The sequence below is a fragment of the Bactrocera neohumeralis genome, chromosome 2, assembly GCF_024586455.1.
Source record: "Bactrocera neohumeralis isolate Rockhampton chromosome 2, APGP_CSIRO_Bneo_wtdbg2-racon-allhic-juicebox.fasta_v2, whole genome shotgun sequence".
Classification (NCBI taxonomy): Eukaryota; Metazoa; Arthropoda; class Insecta; order Diptera; family Tephritidae; genus Bactrocera; species Bactrocera neohumeralis.
The window spans coordinates 85,313,352-85,334,682 of NC_065919.1; the positions used below are offsets into that span (position 1 = coordinate 85,313,352).

The following is a 21,331-nucleotide window of genomic DNA, read 5'->3' on the forward strand; positions in this document are numbered from 1 at the left end:
AGTAGTAATTATGTCAACACTTCTTACTGATGGTCGTTGTTACGAAATCAGGCTTGAATCACACATCTGAAGCCATACAGGTAAATCGCCTAATCATTTTTAAGAGGGATGGGCTCGAGGCGGTTTGAAAAAGTCCAACTTCTATCAACTATTCAACGACATAAGCCTTAGCACCTATTCTATCTTTACTTTTTCACCAGCTCGGCATATCTGGTTTGACAAAAGTCTAGTATTCTTTAGTCAAAATAGATTATTTGTCGAAATAGTATTTATTTTCTATAGTGTCTTAATTTATTAACCAGTCAACAGCCTTAGTACTCACGAGCAGTTGGATGGAGGGGATGGAGATGGAGGTGGGCAGTTTCTCAGCACGATACTGACCTAATTTTTAGGCTCACTCTATTGAAGCCGGTAAATATCGGAAGTGAAATGTCTGGTAAAGACCAACCAAAGGAACAAATTCAGAGAAGCACAAGCCCAATAATGTTTCATCTTTCGGATTTTTCACAAATCTTACTTTAATTTTCGACAACGCAAAGACATTCTACGCTTCACGTTGCATTTTAATTTCTAAGTTTCGTGTGCCGAAATGTGCGCCTGTGTGCTGCAAGTGAAAGTTTCAACGCTGCGCTGGTTCGGAAAATTAATCAAAAGAAATTTAAGTGAAACTATTTAAGATTGCAAGAAGCGTGACAGAAGGCAATCTGCTTTTGAGGAACGCAACGCCGACAATGCGCCAACCCGCTTTAGCCGATTGCTTAAGCACAATTTCTGCAGGCAGCCAAAGACGACACAAAAACCAAAGCAGAAAACAAAAAAATAAATAAAATTAAAAGAAAAACTACATGAACTAGTTAATTTGTGTATTATATATAAAGTGATGTTTATCAAAAGCGTAATTAAGGCTGTCGATACACGCAACTTTTGGCGGAAGGAAAAATAAAGTCTACGCAAGCGGCGGCGACACGCGGTGGGCGGTGCGCGGCGAGCGCGACGGGTGGTCAAGGTCTACTTATGCGCGCCGTTACAGCGCTAATGTAAATTTTCCAAAGCGCGCCAAAAAAGCATAATTCGAAACTTTAATTACTAAACGAAAACTATTCTAAAGCACGCGCTTGTGTTAGTGCGCTGTGCGCGCGTCTGTGTGTCTGACGCGCTTGTGCTGTTGGCTGCCTGTTGTAATGCTGAAAGCGTCACATGCAATTGTTTATCCCGCTCTGTGTTATATATTCCGACTTTTATTGCCTACCTGCCTCAAGGTCCACTATCGGATGGCCGCGAGTAACAGGTCGAACAGTTGTCGGCGGAAGAGTAAATATAAATATTGTAGACGCGGCTGGCACGTAAATGGCTGTTCCAGCGCGTTGCGAACACTGTGGAGACTGAATTGCTCCTTTTTATGGCGGCGCGCAAGTTGCGGGCATATCTAAACAAAGCGCCGTTATATATACAAAACTAGGCACGCACACGCAAGCACACTTGTTTGCGCTCATGTTTGTTTGTGTGCATGTGTGTGTGTGTGTATACGTTTGTATGGGCGCTTGAAAAGTCAACAAAAATTAATTGGAGAATTGGAATATAACGCTGACGCATGCTCTTCTGAATCCGTTGTTATTGCTACTTGGTTTACATATCCATTTGTATGTATGTATGTGTGTATGAAAGTGGTATATTTGGCATGTATGTATGCATGTGCACTATGGGTGCTCTGGTGGCACTATAGACTAATTTCCAACTTTTAGCAACATTTGGTAAATTTTCGGCGATTTTGTTGTTGTTTAGCGATTGCCAAACTAATGACACGACCACTCGAAGTACTCACACATATGTATTTACATATATTTAACACTTTTTGGAACTGTATCGCGTGTATATAGATTTCCAGTATTTCTTGTTGTATGCACCATTTGAAAATTTATAGTTGGAACTGTTTAATTTACTTTCACACGAATTTGCCAGCTATTAAAATGTGCGTGTGAGTGGGATTTACCGCTTTGATCTGGGCATTAAAAGTGAAATTTCGGGAACTGTTTCGGTTAATTCGCACGATTTGCGCTGTAAACATTTGAAACATTGTATTTATATTAGAAAAGCAGATTACTTGTACTGTGAAAGATCACAGGACTCAATTTCAACTCAAGTGCGTGGCACGTGTGAACTGGGAAAACTGTTTGCGAGGTTAGGGAACTCAGAATTTTCAAAAAACGTTTTTTTTTAATACCCTTGATATCTTTGAAATATTCTCTGAAATTTTGAAGTAAATCCGACAAATACTTTTCGAGTTATCTGATAATTAGCAAAAGGTTCTCGGGCGCTCTGGAATGTGCGTGTAAAACTTCAAATGCGTTTTCCTCAAAACTAGGTTTTTTGAACTGGAAACTCGAACCGGAAACTGAACTCGAAAACCGCTCGTTGGATTAAAATGAAATTTAAATTAAAATTGGAGATACGAACGAAGTGCCCGAAAATCTGGAAAAAATTTTCCTGAGACCAAAATTTAGTTTATTAAAAACAAGGGAAAAAACGTTAACTATGGTTCAGCGGAGCTATACCCCTCACAAATACAAAAGATTCCTTACAAGAATTTTGTTGGGTTGTTGTTATTGCTATCACGGTTATCTAGTCCCCGCTAAGGTGGTAAGATTCAAGTTGTCGTCGAGGTCATCCAACGGTAGACCCAGGAAACGTGCTGTTTCGACGGGGTCAGACCATCAGAAGAGTATTGTCAGATGCGTAGGATTAGCTGGGCATGCACAGATGTAGTTAGTGTCCAGCGCGGACTCTTTGCATGCTAGGACATATATTTGCTATGTCGTGGTCGATTCTGTACAAGTACAGTACAGTACTCCTGCTACAGTATCCAGAACGGAGCTGCATAAGGGTCACTCTCGATTCACGTGGCAACTCGAGCTCATCGTCTACTATGGGTCGTGGTTTAACTCCAAGTATCCTATTCACAGAGAGGGAATCGGTGAAGGTGTTTATGGTGGTCAATACATGTCTAAAGTTAGTTACGTCCGAAATCTGTTCGGCGTATTGTCTTATGTCGTCGACGTAGTTAAAGAAGGGTCTCTTGATGCTCCTTGGTTGCAGTTTCACTTCAAGCAGGTAACTGTGGGGATGATTTCTACAAAAACACCCCAGTAGAAACTGCTTGGAAAGGAGTTCATTATGCTCATTAACATAAAACTGGGAGTACAGGCCTCACAGTGCAGATGAAGACATCAGGAGGCATCCCGTTTTAGTTCGAAGTGCAGTGTTCTGACACGTCTGAAGCTTCCTCGTCTGCTTTTGACTGCATCCAGGTGACTACGTTAGTGCGGCGGACTTCCCGACCGATTGCCTTGTATGTTGCCAGCAACATTTCTTTGTCTTTTCGCCATATGCTGCCGACTAACGACTTGAGGATTTTGTTGCGGCTCCATCATTTGACAATGTCGAGTGTCACACCTAAAATCTTAGGGCTATTGACTGTCGGAAGTCTGTACTCCTTCAACCAGTTTATGAATATGGTCATTGTGGCCCTATGGAGTAGTCACTTCAACTGAACAATTTCATCGGAGATGAACTAGACAATGCCAAATTTCATGAAGCTATATCTTCAAATAAAAGAGCTTTCCATACAAGAACTTTATTCAGATCGTTATCCGATATCGGCCGTTCCGACGTATGAGCAGCTTATTTCAATGGATACGTTAAATCAAATACACCGACAAAACGATCTTTATTATAATATCTACCAAAAACCACAATGGGTTATATGAACTTGTAGCTCTTTCGAATACCTCTCAACCTATGTACTTATTTTCGAGCTATCTCTACTGGTGAAACTCACTGCTTTGTTAATACATCAGTGTCAGAAAAAAAGACCATGCCACAATGGCAGATAAAAATACCCAATTGCACAGAAGATCTAAAACTTCACGAGCTGAAAAGTATGACATGAAATATTGGCGTGAAACATGCAGAGATCAAAGCTGAACAGATTCGCATGCGAAGAACATAAATCAAAGAGATTCTAAAATCGAAGAGAAATCCAAAAAACGATGGCATACTTAAAAAGCAAAACTGTCTTTTGATAATGATGATTTTGAGTTTTCACATAAACACACGATTGCCAGCTTGTCTGTGCCTTGTTGTTGCATCTAATTGACCGCCGACAACACGGTTTATGGAAAATTATTTCATTTCACGAACACGCTTACACAGATCACGCATTGGAGGCAGCTCTATTGCATAGTAACCAACTGACATAGTGAGCACGCACATGAGAAATCTCTCCACTCCGCTGGAAGCGCGAGGTTTGGTGTGGCATGCCACTAGCCATCGCTTGCAACCAGCCGCATGATTTCATAGAAAAACACATGTGGCTAGTTGAGCACATTTTCTGAAAGCGCGCATTTCTGGATTTTATGACAATCACACTTGCTGCATGCGCACACACACAGCCACGTGGCCCCAGCTCGTCTTGCGAAACTGTGTGCCGCAGCTGTTTGCCTTTAATAATGCGGATCCATTTCACTATTTATTAAACTCAATTGCCACACAAGTGTTCAATGGAAGTATGTGCTTATGTATGCACATCAAATTGCGGTTTGGTGATCTTCAGCGAATGCGCTCGACGATCACCACATCAAAACGGTTCCACATTATCGCCTCACTGCGCTCTTAAGCGCGTTGAGAGCAGCGTCGGCGGCGACAGCGGTTGTGTTTCTGTTGGTTTTGCTTTTGTTGCACCAACACGTCGCACATTTTCTAGCAATAAAGTCATCTTTATTTAATTATCGCAATTAGTAAAGCTCAAATGAGTGTGTTGACATTGCTTGAATATCTCTTTTTGATTCTTGTTTTCGCCTTAACTCGCTGGCGCATGGAGAAAATGACGCGTCGGCGACGTGCTTGCGGTGGCGTCGTATATTTTATGAACAGTTTATGGCCGGCAATGTTTTTAGAACAAATAAAATGAACGAAATCACGTTAATGGCATAATATTTACAAGCAATTTATCTATTTTGGTTTTGGTGTAAGTGCCAGAAACGATATAGAATATTTAATGCACTTTAAAGTTTTCAAAGATTCTTAATATGGGATAAAATTAAATTCAGGGAATAGATTTTGACTCAATATGAACAAAGTTTTTACTCTACGAGAACAACTTACTTAGACGACTAACCGGTGAATGGGTTAGTTTTAACGAAACCTAATTGATTGTACATTTTCAGTCGAAAATATAACTTTTTCAGCAAAGCAAACCTATAATCCTATAGAAGCTTAATTTACGACCGGACTTTTTGTTCAGATAGGAACTGAGGCAATGCCAGTTGATATCTATTTCCATATTACCCTCTTCAGGGACCAATTATAGAACTGATTTTCAATTCTCTGTACTTTCCACATTTAAAAAAAAAAAATTTACTAGAGCCTATCGATAAAATTATATATTTGCATACATATATCAATAGCGCTGAGGCACTCAAAACATTTCCAAGGTAGCTAATGTCAGTTTCGATCATGTCTCCTGGTTCGGCGAAGATAAAAATGACGAATTGTTCCAACCTCAATCTTACAAAGACTGGACAATGGTGGAGAAAGTTCCACATCACCTTCTTTCATAAAACTTTTACAATTTGTGCCTTACAATATATTTGGCCTTACCGCATGAATGCTTTTTGGACCGTGTCCAGTAAGAACCCCTAGGCTTCCATAACGGTATAATTCCTTTATTATTGCTTTAATTAATCTTTCATTATCGGATTTCTCTTAGGCCAACTTAATTGTTATTAGTCATAATCTAATAATGGTGCATGTATAGTTATGCTTCTGGGTAAGCAGTTACAGTTGAAGGACTATACCCAATTCTTACTGTAGCGTCCTCGCCGCGCACCCTGGAAACGTGTGTAACCCTTGTGTAAGATGCGCCAGCCAATCCGTGTGTCGCCTGGGGTCACGGCTCAATGAGAGGAAGCTTCAGAGAAGCCACTCTAACATGTTCGGTTTAAGAGTTCACTGAAGCCTAATTGCAACGTGTGTTCATCAGGGGTGCGGCTGCGAACGGGCGACGGTCTTGAAACAAGCGGCTTGCTATAAAGCTTTACACTACTCGCCTAGCGAGGTTGTGCGCTGGGTTTGAGACCCGCCACGTAGGAACCACTCCCAATGAAAAAGAAACAACAGCTTCGGAAGAAATACCTCACTTTTGATGACGGCCACAGCAAACTCAATAAGGACTACGATGTAAGGGCATGCACCTGTAATGCCCGCCCCTTAAATTGGAAAGGTGCTGATACCCAGCTGTTTGATGTCCGCGTAAAGGTAAAGGCTGACGTCACCGCCGTCCCAGAAATGCGTTGGACGGGTTAAGGACGACGACGAATTGGTCCTTGTGACATTTACTCTAAGAGTCATATAAAGGCGCACAAATTCGGTGTGCGTTTCGTGACACGACTCTGAAGAGACTCCGTCGCCGAGACCTGGCATTCACCCGCTGGATGAGCGTCTAGCTAAAATCCGCATCAAAGTAAAATTTCAACATAACACTGATTCGCCTACACGCCACGACGGATGAGGACGATATGACCAAAGACGCATTTTTTTGTGAGCGGCTAGATCAAGCTTATGACAACTGCCCCGCCACGATGTCAAAATTGTGCTTGGCGATATTAACGACAGGTTGGGCAAAGAAGACATCTTTGTTACAACAGTCGGAAAATTCAGCCTCCATGGCGAAACCGCTCCAAATGGGTTAAGGCTGATCGACTTCGCCGGGGCACGAAATATGGTTGTCTATATTTGTAGTATTAGATTTCAGCACGAGAAAATTCATCAAAGCTAATTGACTGTCGCCGGTTCTAAAAGCCACCCACCAGATCGATCATGTTGTGTTAGACGGAAGACACGTTTTAGACGTGCGTAGACTCCGAGATTCTAACATCGAATCGGACCACTATCTTGTTGTTGCGAAGATACGCACTTGTCTCTGTACAGCAAAGCACGTGCGTTAACAAACACAGGGAAGCTACGATATCTGAGAGCACTCATCAGCAATTCGACTGTGGGACGGCATATCAAAGCTCCTTACGTCCAGCTGCAAGTGAACCCATTGGTTTTTTTAAAGGTCGAAAGAACAGCTGGTACGATGAGGACTGTCGTGTCGCTGTGGAGAGTCGTGAACGCAGACAACCTACCTCGCAATGACTCCATGGTATATGTTAGTAGATATAATGATATACTAATAATGGCGCAGTTCACTAGGGTCAAAAAGGAATTAGTTTAAATGAAGACCAGAGAAGTGAGATATTTTGAATGGAAAATACGATGAAGAAAGTTTAAAAAGTAGAAAAAGGATTTTTCTCGAGAGACCTCACACCTCTCATAAGGGTCAATAGTTAGTACGAAGAAACATTAGGCTCCAAATATACACCTTATTAAGTCCTTATATTCATTCCACCTTTACTACACCAAATTGGATTAAAATGCTGATTTAATACGCAGCTAAATTACACCTAAAAATACTTTTAACACAAATAAGGAATGAAATATTCCCCAGCTATCGCCCAGGTGCAGGATAGAGAAAATAGTTTTCAAAATACTACATTTTGTCTTGAATTCAACTGAATTGAACGGCGGTCATAAATCACGTGCGCTATTAAAGTGTATGAGGAGAAATTCAGATGGCCATAAATTCTGTTAACATACCGTTAGAACATTTAATCGAGTGCGCATTTGAAATGAAAATAATTGAAATCGCAATTCGCGACACAAGCAAAACAGCTCGGCGACACTTCAACTGCCACAGCGCGCCGGCATCTCGCCACAGTCGCGCGGCAACCGTTGCATTTAAAAATAATAAACAACATTAAGCTAACAAAAGTGTATTTAACATAAATTAATAAACACACTTAACGAACACGAGCACAACAAAAGCAAATGAGTGGCGCACACAAGACGACGCGAGGCGAAACGACGACGGCCGACGAGGTTGGGGGCGTTGCGCATAGCAGCAACAATGAAATTAACTACTTTAGAAATTTTTCTCAAAATAATATAAATTTATTGCAACACTTTTCGCACATTCAACAAGACACTCACGACCAACAACAACCAGCTGCGACTGAGAAAAGCATATTTAAATATAAATAAATTGCAAATAAAGCGTGTACAAATGAAATTGTACATTCTAAACAACAACAACAGCAGCAACAATGTCGGTGGCGCGCAAATTACAGAGGCGTTGTAAATTGACTCCAATGGCCGTCGGCCGCGCCGCTATTGCAATGGGTGCGCTGCAGCTGGGGCAGCTGGACCGGGTCCAGTGCGCTGGGGAGCGCGTGTTTCGGGCTCACACCCACACATGCACAAGATGCGGATATATTTGTATATTACATTACATATTCGACAAAATTGGACGCCACAGTGCCAGCATTTCGTCTTGCCCGGCGGCCGTCACAGCCGCATTTGAATGAAAGCTGCAACAAGCCGAAAAATAATTACGCCCGCCACAGTGGCCAAATATTTAGGCGGAATGATGTATGTTGCATACGGGTGTAGAATTTACGATGGCGTAGCATAACGCTACATTCAAGTTGAGGTGATGCGCTCACTGCGCTGCAGCTAATTTTATACAGAAGGCGGTGCACAGTGTGGCAAAAGTGACGAAATCGTTGATCAAAATATTTTCATAATTTCTAGTATATTATTTTTTTAAATCTATTATAAATATGTAGCACTTACACAAAAATTTAGTATACAGACCAGGTCTGCAGACCTTGCTAATGATAAAAAGTGAAAAAGTAACAGTGGGATGAAACCGGTTGGAAAAGAAAACTAATATAACAAAAGTTTGAGGAAAATATATGAAGGAAACACTTCACAAGCCTAGCAGTAAAAGCACCTGGAGCTGGCGAACCGGATTCCTCAATCGATGGCGACAGAGCAGACGTTGCATCGCTCGACCATGAAGAAATTCGAATACCAATTATTCGTCTGAAAAACAACAAATCGTCTGGAACCGATGGATTTCCGGCCGAGCTATTCAAATATGGCGGCGAAGAACTGATATGAAGCATGGATCTGCTTTTTTGTAGAATATGGTCGGACGAAAGCATGCTCGACGATTGGAATTTAAGTGTGCTCAGCCCAATCCACAAAAAGGGAGACCCCACAGTCTGCGGTAACTACCGTGAGATAAGTCTCCTAAACATCGAATATAAGGTTCTATCGAGAGTATTGTGTGAAAGACTGAAGCCAACCGTCAGCAAAGTGATTGGAACTTACCAGTGTGCATTTAGGCCTGGAAAATCAACAGCCAACCAGATTTTCACCATGCGTCAAATCTTAGAAAAGACTCTTGAAAATAAGATGGAAACATGCATACATAGGTACCCCCGTAAAACTAATACGACTGTGTAAACTGACATTGAGCAACACTAAAAGCTCCGTCAGGATCGGGAAGGATCTCTCCGAGCCGTTTGAAACCAAACGAGGTTTCAGACAAGGCCTTAGTTAGAAAGCGAAGCAAAGGGGTCTTGTAGTGAACGAGTGCAAGACGAAATGTCTCCTGTTATCAAACAAACAGTCGTCGCAATCGCGACTAGGCTCATATCACAAGTTACTGTTGACAGTCATAACTTCGAAGTCGTAGATAATTTCGTCTATTTTGGAACCAGCATCAACACCTACAACCATTTCAGCCACGAAATCTAACGCTAAATAACTCTTGTCAAAAGATTCTACTTCGAACTGAGTTGGCAATTGAGAAGTAAAGTCCTCTCTCGACGAACAAAGACCAAACTCACTCATTATTCCTGTCCCGCTATATGGTGCAGAGGCATGAACGATGACAACACCTCATGAGTCGGTCTTAGGAGTTTTCGAGAGAAAGGTTCTGCCAAAGATTTATGGTCCTTTGCGCAATGGCAACGCCGAAAACCGCAGTCGATGGAACGATGAGCTGTACTACATATATGACGACATTGACATAGTTCAGCGAATTAAGAAACAACAGCTACATACGTTGACTAAGTCATGTCGTCCGAATTGATGAAAACACTCCACCTCTGAAAGTATTCGACGCAGTAACCGTCAGGGAAGCAGAGGAATACGAAGAACTCCACTCCGTTGGAGAGATCAGGTGGAGAAGGACCTGGCTGCACTTGGTATCTCAAAATGGCGCCAAATTGCGAAAAGAAGAAACGACTGGCGCGCTGTTGTAAACTCGGCTATAACCAAGTATGTGGTGTCTACACCAATAAAGAAGAAGAAGGAAAAATCCTTGTATTTAATCAAGAGTTTTGAGGAACCTACATACATTTTATTATTGCAGAAATCATTTCTAATTTCACATAGTACAAAAGCCCAAAAAATATATAATGCCTAAGTCTCCAATAATATTAAACCACCTCACACACTTGCGAAACAGCACACTGTGCGTCGATGTTAGATAAAATAGCAAATCATTAGAGACGTGGCATGGCACATCATTAAAACAATCACTTCATAATAAAAATTATGTTTTAACGCTGCTTTGCAACGTCAACGTTTTGGCAACAAGCACGCTGCCACATGCAACTAACCAACAAGCCACTCACTCGTGCCACACAGCGGCTAAAGTAGCGCAAAACAGCAGCCACGCCGCGCCACCACGCAGCGGCTGCCTCCCCTGCGACCTTAATTTATAGTTTTCTTGCGGTAAATTAAATAATTTAGCAATGCTTCATGGTTGGCTGTTGGTTGTTGCCTGTCGGTTGTCGGTCATGCGGCAGTTGCAGCGTGCAAGCGTGGCAGCGGTGCATCAGCGCCACAACGTCATGCTGTGCGCCCGCAGAACGCTACGCGCTGCTTAGGTTTTTGATCGAAATGATTGAAGAGCTGCGTTTGGCAGCTTTTGCTTGCGTTTTCCACATTTCTTCGGCACTCGCGGCGCACATAACTTTTCACGCGCCCTCCATCTTCATAAACCATTTAGCGAAATGCCTGCTTGCCGCTTGGCAGCCATACTTGACGCGCCGCAGAATTGAGTTACTATGTCGGAAATATTTTTTTCGAAATTTCTTTTTTAGTTTATTTTTTGCAGGCGAAACTCAATTTATGATGTGTGTTTGTGTATGCCTTGGTATGAAAAATGAGCTGCCCATTAACGTATTGGCGGTTGACTGAGCGGCTGCGGCCATAAATTGACGAAATGAATGACAAACACCATTTATTTATTATTTTTGATTTGGAAGCAGTGCACAGTCTGCAGAAAGCGTAGCAAAAACGAATAGTGAAAAATAATTTTGTGCCGATTTTTGCGATTTTAATTAATTTAAGGTTTTACATGTTTATTAGCGCATGGCGAGCTACATACAAGCTGGTCCCATTCACGCCATCTCAGTGTCAGGCTATTCTATTTGAATGATTTTTGGTTTTAATAGACTTAAAAGGTAATTTTTGCTATTTTTTTTTTAAGTATAAGGCAAAATCACTTGGAACCCCATTAATGATTTTTAAAAATAATTTATAACCACACAAATAAAGAGTGTCTTCTCTACAAACGACAACACTTTTACGCCTTTCTCCACACTCAAATCTCTAAACGACAGCGCTCAAGCGTGTGACACCGTGCCAAATCACCGCTATTCCCTTCGGCAGCGCCATCAGTTTGCATGCAGGCGCGGATTTTAGGGCGTGGTGCACGTAATATACCGTTCTCAACAGGCAATTGCGCGCTAATTTAGCGAGAACATCACTTTATAATTTCTAATAAGTGCAGACGATAGCATCGGTGAGCGTTCAGCGCTTGCAACACAGTTTGCCCGAGTATGGAGGGATGCACTGCGCACAATTGGCTAGCGGTCGGACTTGATGTTGGCACATACATAGTTATTAGCAATAGCAGAGGCGCAGCAAAAATGACATGCATATCATTAAGAGACAATCAAGCCGAGCGGGTGCTCACTCGTTTCAGAGCGAAAAATGAACATCAAATAATCAATATTGCGTTCAGTGCTGCGAGCGTTTGGGATTTCATCTTCGTAATGTTCTATTCTTCGAGCCTTTGAGATTTCTTCTCTGAAATATTCTCTTTTATGAGCAATTTAGATTTCTTCTTCGAAGTACTCTATCCTTCATATTGTAGAAGATCTGACGAACCCTACTTTATTCATAGGTAACGGTAAAATGATTTGGAGCTATCTGGCAGTCGTAAATGACTTTTTGCCAATATTTGAACTCAAGAGAACAATTCTGATACTCAACAAGCTTTAAAAATCGACGATAGTGAATAATATTTCTTACCTGCCAATCTAAGAGGTTAGGCTTGAACTTCTTTCATACATATGGGATATTATATCAGATAAGATAAATATGGTAAATAAGAATTGCCCCACGACCAAAGGTTTCTTGTGCCTTTCCTAAGTCACAACGACTCACTTTTCGGCATTGATAAGTTTCAATATACTTCTAGATGCGATGTGATCCCTATTTGGAAACATGGATCCAAGAGTCTTTATCCTGCTCCTACTGACTGCTGTGCAGTCGCTTAGCAAGTGTTCTGGAGTTTCAGGCTCCGTGTCGCTGAACCAGAAATTCGCAACAGAAGCTAGGCCCTTGTTATATAAGTGCTTCTTGAGCTTACAATGGTCAGTGTAGTAGGTGAAAAATAGTCGGAATTTGTCCTTGTGAGATTGATTACCTCTTAAGGTTGTAACCACCCATTAGCCACTTGGCATGTCGCATGTTTTGGAGTTGTTGTCAATAAGCCTCCCTGCCTACTCCCTCATCCTTGCGGAGCAGCTCTATAATGGTATGAAAGGTTCGGGTTCTACTAGTATGTTGGTGGATATAACTTTTGTGACCGGGCACCTAGATAAGATGTACTTGGATACGATCTGAAAGACTGTTCAGCCATTCCATACACTCCTGCACCAATAGCGATTTGATCATATGGGATATATGTATGTCAAATATTATTTTACAAATACAGATAAATAATATATTATTTTTCGAACTCCTTTCTGCACTGCCGACCTTCGGACGGGCCTCAAAAAATAAACCTGGTCCCGGTGTGTTCACAGTCGAACTACTTTCTGTAGTTTGGGGATTTTGTGTATCAAAGATTTTGTGTCCAGAGTAAGTTGTTGTTTTAAAGACAGAGAACACATGGCGTAGACAAAATAAAATCGTTGCTAAAGACCTTCTATGTAAGGTAAAAAGACAGACGTGAGGTATTAAGATATAGTTTAATCTGGACCATACGAATTCGGTGTCCAATCATTTGCAAGTACATTGCTCAGACAAAGCAAATACGACAATATATTTGGCAAAAAAAGGTTCCAAACCCACGTCTTACAAGGAGAGAATATGTTCTTAGTGAAACTGACTCCCAACAGGAGCACTCATTATTGTTTAAAGAATATTGACTTTGTACTGTAAACGGAACTATTATCAGAATAGTAATTTTCGTCTTGAACACCTGCTTTATCCGTCATCTATCTACAAGTATGAGTCTTAAATGATTTTTCTAAATTTAATTTAATCTTATTTTTTTAACTTCAGCAATTCCTTTCCACATTAAAGTGTCTTTAGTACCCACTGCTCACACTCATGAACTTAAAAAAGAAATATGTATATAAAAATATAGAGAAAATACCCTTTGAACATGACTTTTTGTCGTTGCACACTTGCACGCCTTGTTGGACACTCAATTGTAAGTTGAAAGAGCGTAAGTCTGCTAAGAAACGAATGAATCGATCTGTGATTGTGAGGCCAAATGAAGAAGCATAAGTATATGTCTATTTGTCTGTATGTATGAATGTTCGTGTGAATGGCAGCATTCGTTCTTGGGCTGTGTGACTGACATTGAAAGGCTATTCGATATTGATGACATTGAGAAAGAGCTTAATTGCTCAACGATAGAGAAGCGATTAATCAATCGCCCACAGCTAACACACAAACGCAAGGCTCTGCACATATACATTTGTTTGTACGTATGTGTGTGGATATATGGTCGGATGTGTGTGTGTGTGTGCTCAGTGACGCATTAAGCCAATGAATTGTAGTAGTGACACCCAAAACGGCAGCCAAAGGCCGCCAAAAGCGCCACTGGTAGCAGGCATAAAGCCACCACCTCCACCACTCGCACAGCAACAACTATAACGGCAGCAATATCGTCAGTGGTAGTTTTACTCAGTAAACTATTAGCAGTCGATTAATCCAATAAAATATCTCAAGCACTCACACTCATACACACCTACATATGTATATGTACATACGCGTGTCCATGGAATATAGAGCATCAAGCTTGTTAGCAGTCTTCGGCGAATCTGTTGTGGCTTTGCCACTACAAGTGTAATACGTTGTTGCACATGTGTGGGTGAGAGTATTCTGCAAAGTCATTGTTGATTGTCATGAAATGTTGCAAGTGTTACAACCGAAAAGGTCATTGTGTCATTCAATCTTAAAGGGTCTTTAAGGCTATGCGTATACCCAGCAGGAAAGCCCTGACCGAGAACTTCTTTACAATTTATGGTCTGTTAGGTAACGGTGTTTGATATATGGTATACTACGTCTGATATTCCAACCGAAATAGCCGAGGTGTTTAGAGTAGAGTATGCCATAAAAATTTGATGTGGTAAAAGGTTAACTTATAATTAAGAGGTGAATGGTGTAATGATCTGAGAGACTCAGATATTTTCGAACGGTGGTATATGTGGTAAAGTAACGAAAAATTGGAATGAAGAGGAAAATTTTTAATCAAACAATTGTTTCAAAGGCTGCTCAAAGTCAACGCCAAGACAGTCTCAAACATACGGTCTAGGATGATAGAGACAACTGCGACCCAATTATGACTAAGAGACAAGACTACAGGTAAGGAAGCATTTAAAAAAGACTAGCTACAAAAAGAAGCTCGATGTTTGGGTACCACATGAATTGTCTGTGAAAAATTTAATGGACCGAATTAATGGCTGCGATTCTTTCCTGAACTGAAATGAAATCAAACCATTTCTGAAGCGAATCGTAAGAGGAGGTAAATAGTGGATCAAATGCGACAATAATGTGCGATAAAGAGCATGGACCAAGCGTGGTGAAGCTCAACAACTGGTCGCAAAGCCAGGATTGACGCCTCGAAAGGTTATGCTAAGTGTTTGGTGGGATTGGAAAAGAATCAACCACTCCTTCTACATTTTACTGTCAACAGCTGATGAGATTGAAGCAAGCAATCGAAAAAAACGGCTAGAACTGATCAACAGAAAGGGCTTCGTCTTCCATCAGGACAACGCTAGACCACACACATCTTTGATGATTCGGCAAACACTGGGAGAGCTTGGCTGGGAGGTTTGATGCTTGTCGCAGTTTTTCGCCGAGAAACCAGAAAAGTTTTACACTAATGGAATCATTATTCCATTTGCAGAAAAATGGCTAAACTTGGTCGACCAAAATGGTACATATTTGGTTCACTAAAGTTCATTATAAATATTAAAAACAATAAGTTGAAGTTTGATTAGAAATACGAAAAGATTTTTTCGCCAATACATAATTGCAAACAAAGCAGATCCCTTCTTTCGTTCGTGACGTCACAAGCTAATGAATTCATCTGTCCAACGGTTACAACAAAAGTAAGAAGACGAAACTGTCAAAAACTTTAATACTATAGTTATTTTACGAAATGAAGTATCTTCGGATAAATATTCGTTTGGGTTTTATGGAAAATCATCCGAAGAATCTGCTCTTAAAAGAACCACAGTACCACATTCTGTAATATATAATACGAGACCGTTCGATTTAAAAAAGTAATATTATATTTTCGCTTAGACAAAAATCGTTCCTACTAGACATCAACCCATGTTTCTTCTGCGAATGTACTAGTTGTGTCAGCAAGGTCATTCATGTAGAGGCTCTAAGGGTCACTAATTGTGCACATAAGCTACTTAAATAGCCGTAGTAGTCATAATCGTTCTCCTAGAATAGGATATTTGAAAAGTGCGTGATTATGGTTCTAGACTTGGCATCTGTACCTGAGGAACCAACAGGATGGTTAAGGTGATGGTTGACTTGACTAATATGTATCATACGCTAAATTTACAAAGTAAAAAATTCTGGCATATGTGAACTAAATATGGAACGATTTTATTGCTTTTATAATATATAGAACTTGTGACACTTACGTTTTCTTTCTCCTCGATAAAAACACTTACCTGAAAAGAGAAACGGCATTGATTAGAATAAAGGATAAAGTAAAATATTTTCGAAATAAATTTCATATAATAATAAGACAAGAAAATAAAACGCGAGATGTTAGAGAAAATTTACAGCAGAATTTAATTTTATTAAAGTTTTGAGAAACTCGTTAGGTGGACGCTGGACTCGAAAGCCAAGTTTAGATGACAAGTTGTTATATTGAGGGTGGTTTTCTCCATGGCTGGTCAGCAGCCAACTACCACTTAAATTCTGGTTAACCTAACCAAGGCTCCTTCTTTCTGTAAATAACCTTTTTTTAACCAGAACTTAACTGGTTGCTAACCAGATATTGAGTAAGTAAGGCTCTTATTTTGTATTTTTTTATATCTAATATTTATTGCCATACAATATCCCTTCCACATATAAGCATTTATCATTAGAACACATTCATAATTTGTTAACCCTTATAACATCCATAAGGGTATGATTTATCCAAGCAAAGCACTCACATTGTTGCCTCATAGAAATAAATCAACTTTTCATAACTTTGCATTATTAATTTCGCATTATTTGACTGCATAATTTATGTTACAAGTCAATATATGCAAAATATATTTCTCTAAAAATGTCTGCTTTAGACAAATTCCCTTTGCCACTTCCGCCTTTGGAATAGCGGAAAAAAATCTAAAAATTAAATAAAAGCCATTTATGAAAATTGGAAAACCACAGCACGAATATGAAAAACAATTTATCATTTTTCTATGCTCGACAAAGCCAACTCAAACGCAAAGTACACAAAGGCTCTGCGACCAAGTACGTAAATATGTCTGAATGTACGTGTATGCCCCAGAATATTGGCCAGTGACATCACGGTGACTTGCGCTGACTTTTGGCAAACAGAAAGCTGAAAAAATTGCCGCAGCTTCATAACGTGCGCAACGCAGAGTATGACGAGGATGTCTTGCGTTTAAATATTTTCGCAACGGCGAGTATATCATCAGCGGAGGGTCTCATAAGTCATTGTTGTAAATCAAATAATTCATAATCGATTCGTGAACACAAGGGAACCGCAGCGATTGAGCAGGGAAAGCAGAGCGAAGTGTAAATATATATGCGTGTATGTGTTTATGTGTGACGTATGGTAATAAGCTTATACGGAGAGAAGAATGGTTAACGCATAACGCTCCGTCGAGAGTTAGCCACAGAGCAACGCTGGCGATGATATGAAAATTGAAATTGATGAGCCACAAAAAATGATGACAGTGAAAGCGGAACTGGCATAAGGGAGCCGAGGGCTATGAAGAAAAATAAATAGGCAGCAAAATATAAAAAAAAAGACTGAACATCACGTAGAATGTTTCGCTTTTAATCAGGGAAAAATTTTTGTCTGAATGGACTATATCCCGAGAGTGGGAAAATTTTAAATTTTCAATTTTAGATGAGATATCTGAATAAATCAACAAACGCACTTAAGCAAACACAAGGAATGTTCGACATCGAGAACCTGCAATCACACGGCTGTGTAAGCTGATGTTGAGCAATACCAAAAGCTCCGTCAGTCCCGGGATGGACCTCTCCGAGGCGTTCGGTAACAAATGAGCTTTCAAACAAAACGACCCCATAAGGTGCTATCTTTCAATCACTGCTGGAGCAAATAATTCGAGCTTCTACAAGAGTTTACAACTGCTCTCTCGACGAATAAAGACCAAATTCTACAAGTCACTCATCATCCCGTCCTGCCATATGGTGCAGAGACATGGACGATGATAACATCTGATGAGTCGGCGTTATGAGTTTTCGGGAAAAGGTTCTACGGAAGATTTATGATGCTTTGCGCATTGGCAACGACGAATATCGCAGTCGATGGAACGATGAGCTACGTTGGCGCGATCATGTCATCCAAAAACACTCCAGCTCTGAGAGTATTCGCCACAGCACCCGCTTGGGGAAGCAGAGGAGTAGGAAGACCTCCACTTTATTATAAAGACCAGGTGGAGAAAGATTTGGCTACACTAGAGATCTCCAATTGGCGCCAAACAGCGAAAAGAAAGAACGACTGGCGGGATACTACAAATTCGGCTATAACCGAGTAGGCGGTATCTACGCCAATAAAGAAGACGAAGAAATGTGTTATAATAGAAAACGAATTTAGGAAGCATCTGAAATGTATATGAATATTTCAATATTCAGTGACAGGCATATTTACTGCACACATTCGCAATAGGCTGCACCTGCAGCTTTTCAGGCATACAAGAGCTTTTTCAAAGCTCTCAAGAACACTTTAATACTTCCCACTTTATATTGCATATAGACGCCGACCTTGAGAATACTTGCAAATTTACGATTAAGGCTGATTGATTTTCATTTTGCAAAATTTAACAGTAAATAGTGTAAATTGTTGCACACATTTCCTGATTGTGCCGGCGAAAAAGTTCAGCTGGCCATACGTGAATAATTTATTGGCGATAAATTGTAATTTTCCGATATTTTTCATGCCGCAAGCAACAAAGCAAATTTCGGGTAGCCTCGAAGGAATACGAACGCTAATGGTTTAAATTATTCGTACGTGCTCAAGTATTCCGGTTTTAGTATGTGTGCTGTGACGGCAGGTGTAATTGAATACAGAAGTGAAAGAAAGAGTACCCTGTAGGGAAAAAGTTTTTGATGAAACTTGAAAGAAAGAAAACTAGTGGGTCAATTTTTTTTTTATTTTTGCCGAGTCAAGGAACCGGAAAGATTTTTGATTTTTGATTTTTTTTCATATAAATGGAGAGTTTATTGTGGACTTAATAGAGACAGCTATCAAAATATTTTGTTTCTTCATATGGTAGAGTCTGTAAGTACATCGCTCCAGATAAATCTGCTTAAATGATCGTGAAAAAACCAAAAGGATAAATGCAAACGAAACGTAAAGAGATGATTCCTCGAACCTACAATTCCTTATGTGTCTACAAATCCAAGTGCGCAGCATCACACATTTCCGGTAAGAAAACCAAAACGCTCAGGAAATAGTTTACGTTAAACCGAATAGGTAACCGTAAAAGCACTTTTTATTGTTGCACGTTGTATGTGCTCTTATGTAACTGAATAATCACATACTTATGTACATGTGCATTATCAACGTTACGCGTCAGAATGTGAGTAAGTGACGTTTGTGGCGCAAGTAGCAGTACTGCCCACCAGTCCGGGGTATTGATAGCCATTGACTTAGCGCATACATTCCCTTAATCGCAGAGATCATTAATTTTTAATTTTTACATTTTCTCACGGCACAGTAAAACACGCTCTCTTTGCTGTTTTTGTTTCGCATGTAATCGTGCTTGGAAAGTGAAACAGCCAACTTACGAGAAGCCGAGAAAGGTGTGCGAAACCACTGTGGGGAATTATTTTTCCCAGTTCAATAACGAAGATAATACGATTTAGTAAGTTTGCTTTATTAATAATGGGATATCAAATCTCTTGAAAGAGACTTTGGGTGCAATAAGAAATATAACGATTTACCACGGTAGTAAGTAATATCCTGAAAATATAGTGAGTGAGAAGGCATATAATGGTTTTGATTTCACAAGCAGCTAGAGAGACAACTGATATACTGTAGTATTTATGCTTAAGGGGTTACTAGGGTTTACGGGTTTCAAAAACATTTTTTTGTCTTATTAAATTCATTCTACAACACCTCTAGAATATTGTCTTAAATTTTCAAGTTGGTTCGAATAAAAGTTTCGGAGATAGAACCTTGAGAACTTGTGCGCTCAAGGCAAGCTAGGCTAAGTGAGCCGTCATTAAACTGTTTTTCTCGAAACTGTGTTTTTGAAGTGTGTTGGGAAGATTTCTCGAGAACTACTCAATAGATCTTCATGAAATTTTACAAAGGCCTTTGAGATACAATTTTTAAAGACTTGAACGAAGGGTCTTTATGAAATTTTACACCGGTCTTTGAGATACAACTCTTAAAGACTTGGACGAAGGATTCGATTACAACTATTTCACAGAAAAAATGTCGAGAAATTTTAATTTTTTTGTAAAAATGTCGGTTCAGTTTTCAGTTTTTTTTTCTTTTTCCAAGTTCTAAGTTAAGATTTTAACCAAAACACGTATTTTTTCACTTTAGATGATCTTGTAAGGAGTTATCCTGCCAACGCGGGCTCATCTTTTTTCCGATGGGTCACCCAAATGGTGTCGGTTTTAAATATTTTTTTCCACAAATTTCAGAATTTCATTTTTATATGAGAAAAAAATTGTTGAAAACAGTTTTTTACCCGAGGGAACCCATGTAACCCCTTAAATTTTTCTCATGTTTTGAGTGCAGAAAAAGCTCGCTGAATACCAATTTCACTGCTAAGAAAAATCTAACAGAAGAGTAAATGCAGAGAGGAAATGCAGTTTACAGACAGAGTAAATAAACATGGTTCACCGTTGATCTGTTTAATTCTCACTAACTCTTAAAACTAGATCCATATTGTTGTAAGAGTGTGAAACTTGAGAGCAAAGCTGGTGAAACTATATTACGATGGGTAAGTGCGAGAGTGAGGAATAGAGACACTATTCGGTGAGTCAAAACCAGAAGTGACTAAAATGCGAGTCAGAGAAAATCGCAAAATTCTGAATTACAGGAATATGAGCGAATACCTTTTTCTCCATATGTTCTAGAACCAAGTCAGCTTATGCAAGACTTCACATAACAATCTAATCCCTAATGTTAGGGAAAAAGCAGAAATTGTGGAGGCATTTTTTTATGGTGTAGAGCATATAAGAAACACTGTGAGTATAATGAATCCTGGATTTGGAAGATAGAATCTGAAACGAGGACAGTAAGCGAAGAGAGAAAGCAGCGTTAGCTCAGCTCTGACACAACATTTCATTTTTAGATATTTAGATGAAAAAAAAATTGTTGAAAGCAGGCTCTTTTTTATCCAAGGAAACCCATGTAACGCCTTAAACGTATTGATTGAAGCTGAAAAGTATAGATTATATTTACTAGAAAATAAATTTTGCTGAAAGAAATATGTGGTGTGGTGTCTCCAAACACACTAGTATCTCTAGCTTCAGAAAATATATTTTATTATTAGCCGAAAGGGATCAAATATCTATTATCTACTAGATATACTACAAAAACACCCCACTTTAATTCAGTATATGTATATAAAAATAGTACCTAAAGTAAAAACAAATTGCA

General features: G+C 39.8%; 1 protein-coding gene across 9 annotated transcripts in view; it reads right to left on the reverse strand.

The window, feature by feature from the left end:
* The window catches only part of LOC126751710 (polypyrimidine tract-binding protein 1), a 523,263-nt gene that overhangs the window by 355,146 nt on the left and 146,786 nt on the right, over positions 1 to 21,331 (reverse strand). For 6 of the 9 annotated variants that reach the window (XM_050462188.1, XM_050462184.1, XM_050462185.1 and 3 more), the window contains one exon: positions 16,143 to 16,172. The exons of the other annotated variants lie outside the window; for them this stretch is intronic. Coding sequence is in view for 5 of the 6 variants with exons in the window: in XM_050462184.1 (XP_050318141.1) it covers positions 16,143 to 16,172 (30 nt within the window). In the remaining variant the exon portion in view is untranslated. The remainder of the gene's footprint in view (positions 1 to 16,142; positions 16,173 to 21,331) is intronic. 9 annotated transcript variants of the gene reach the window in all.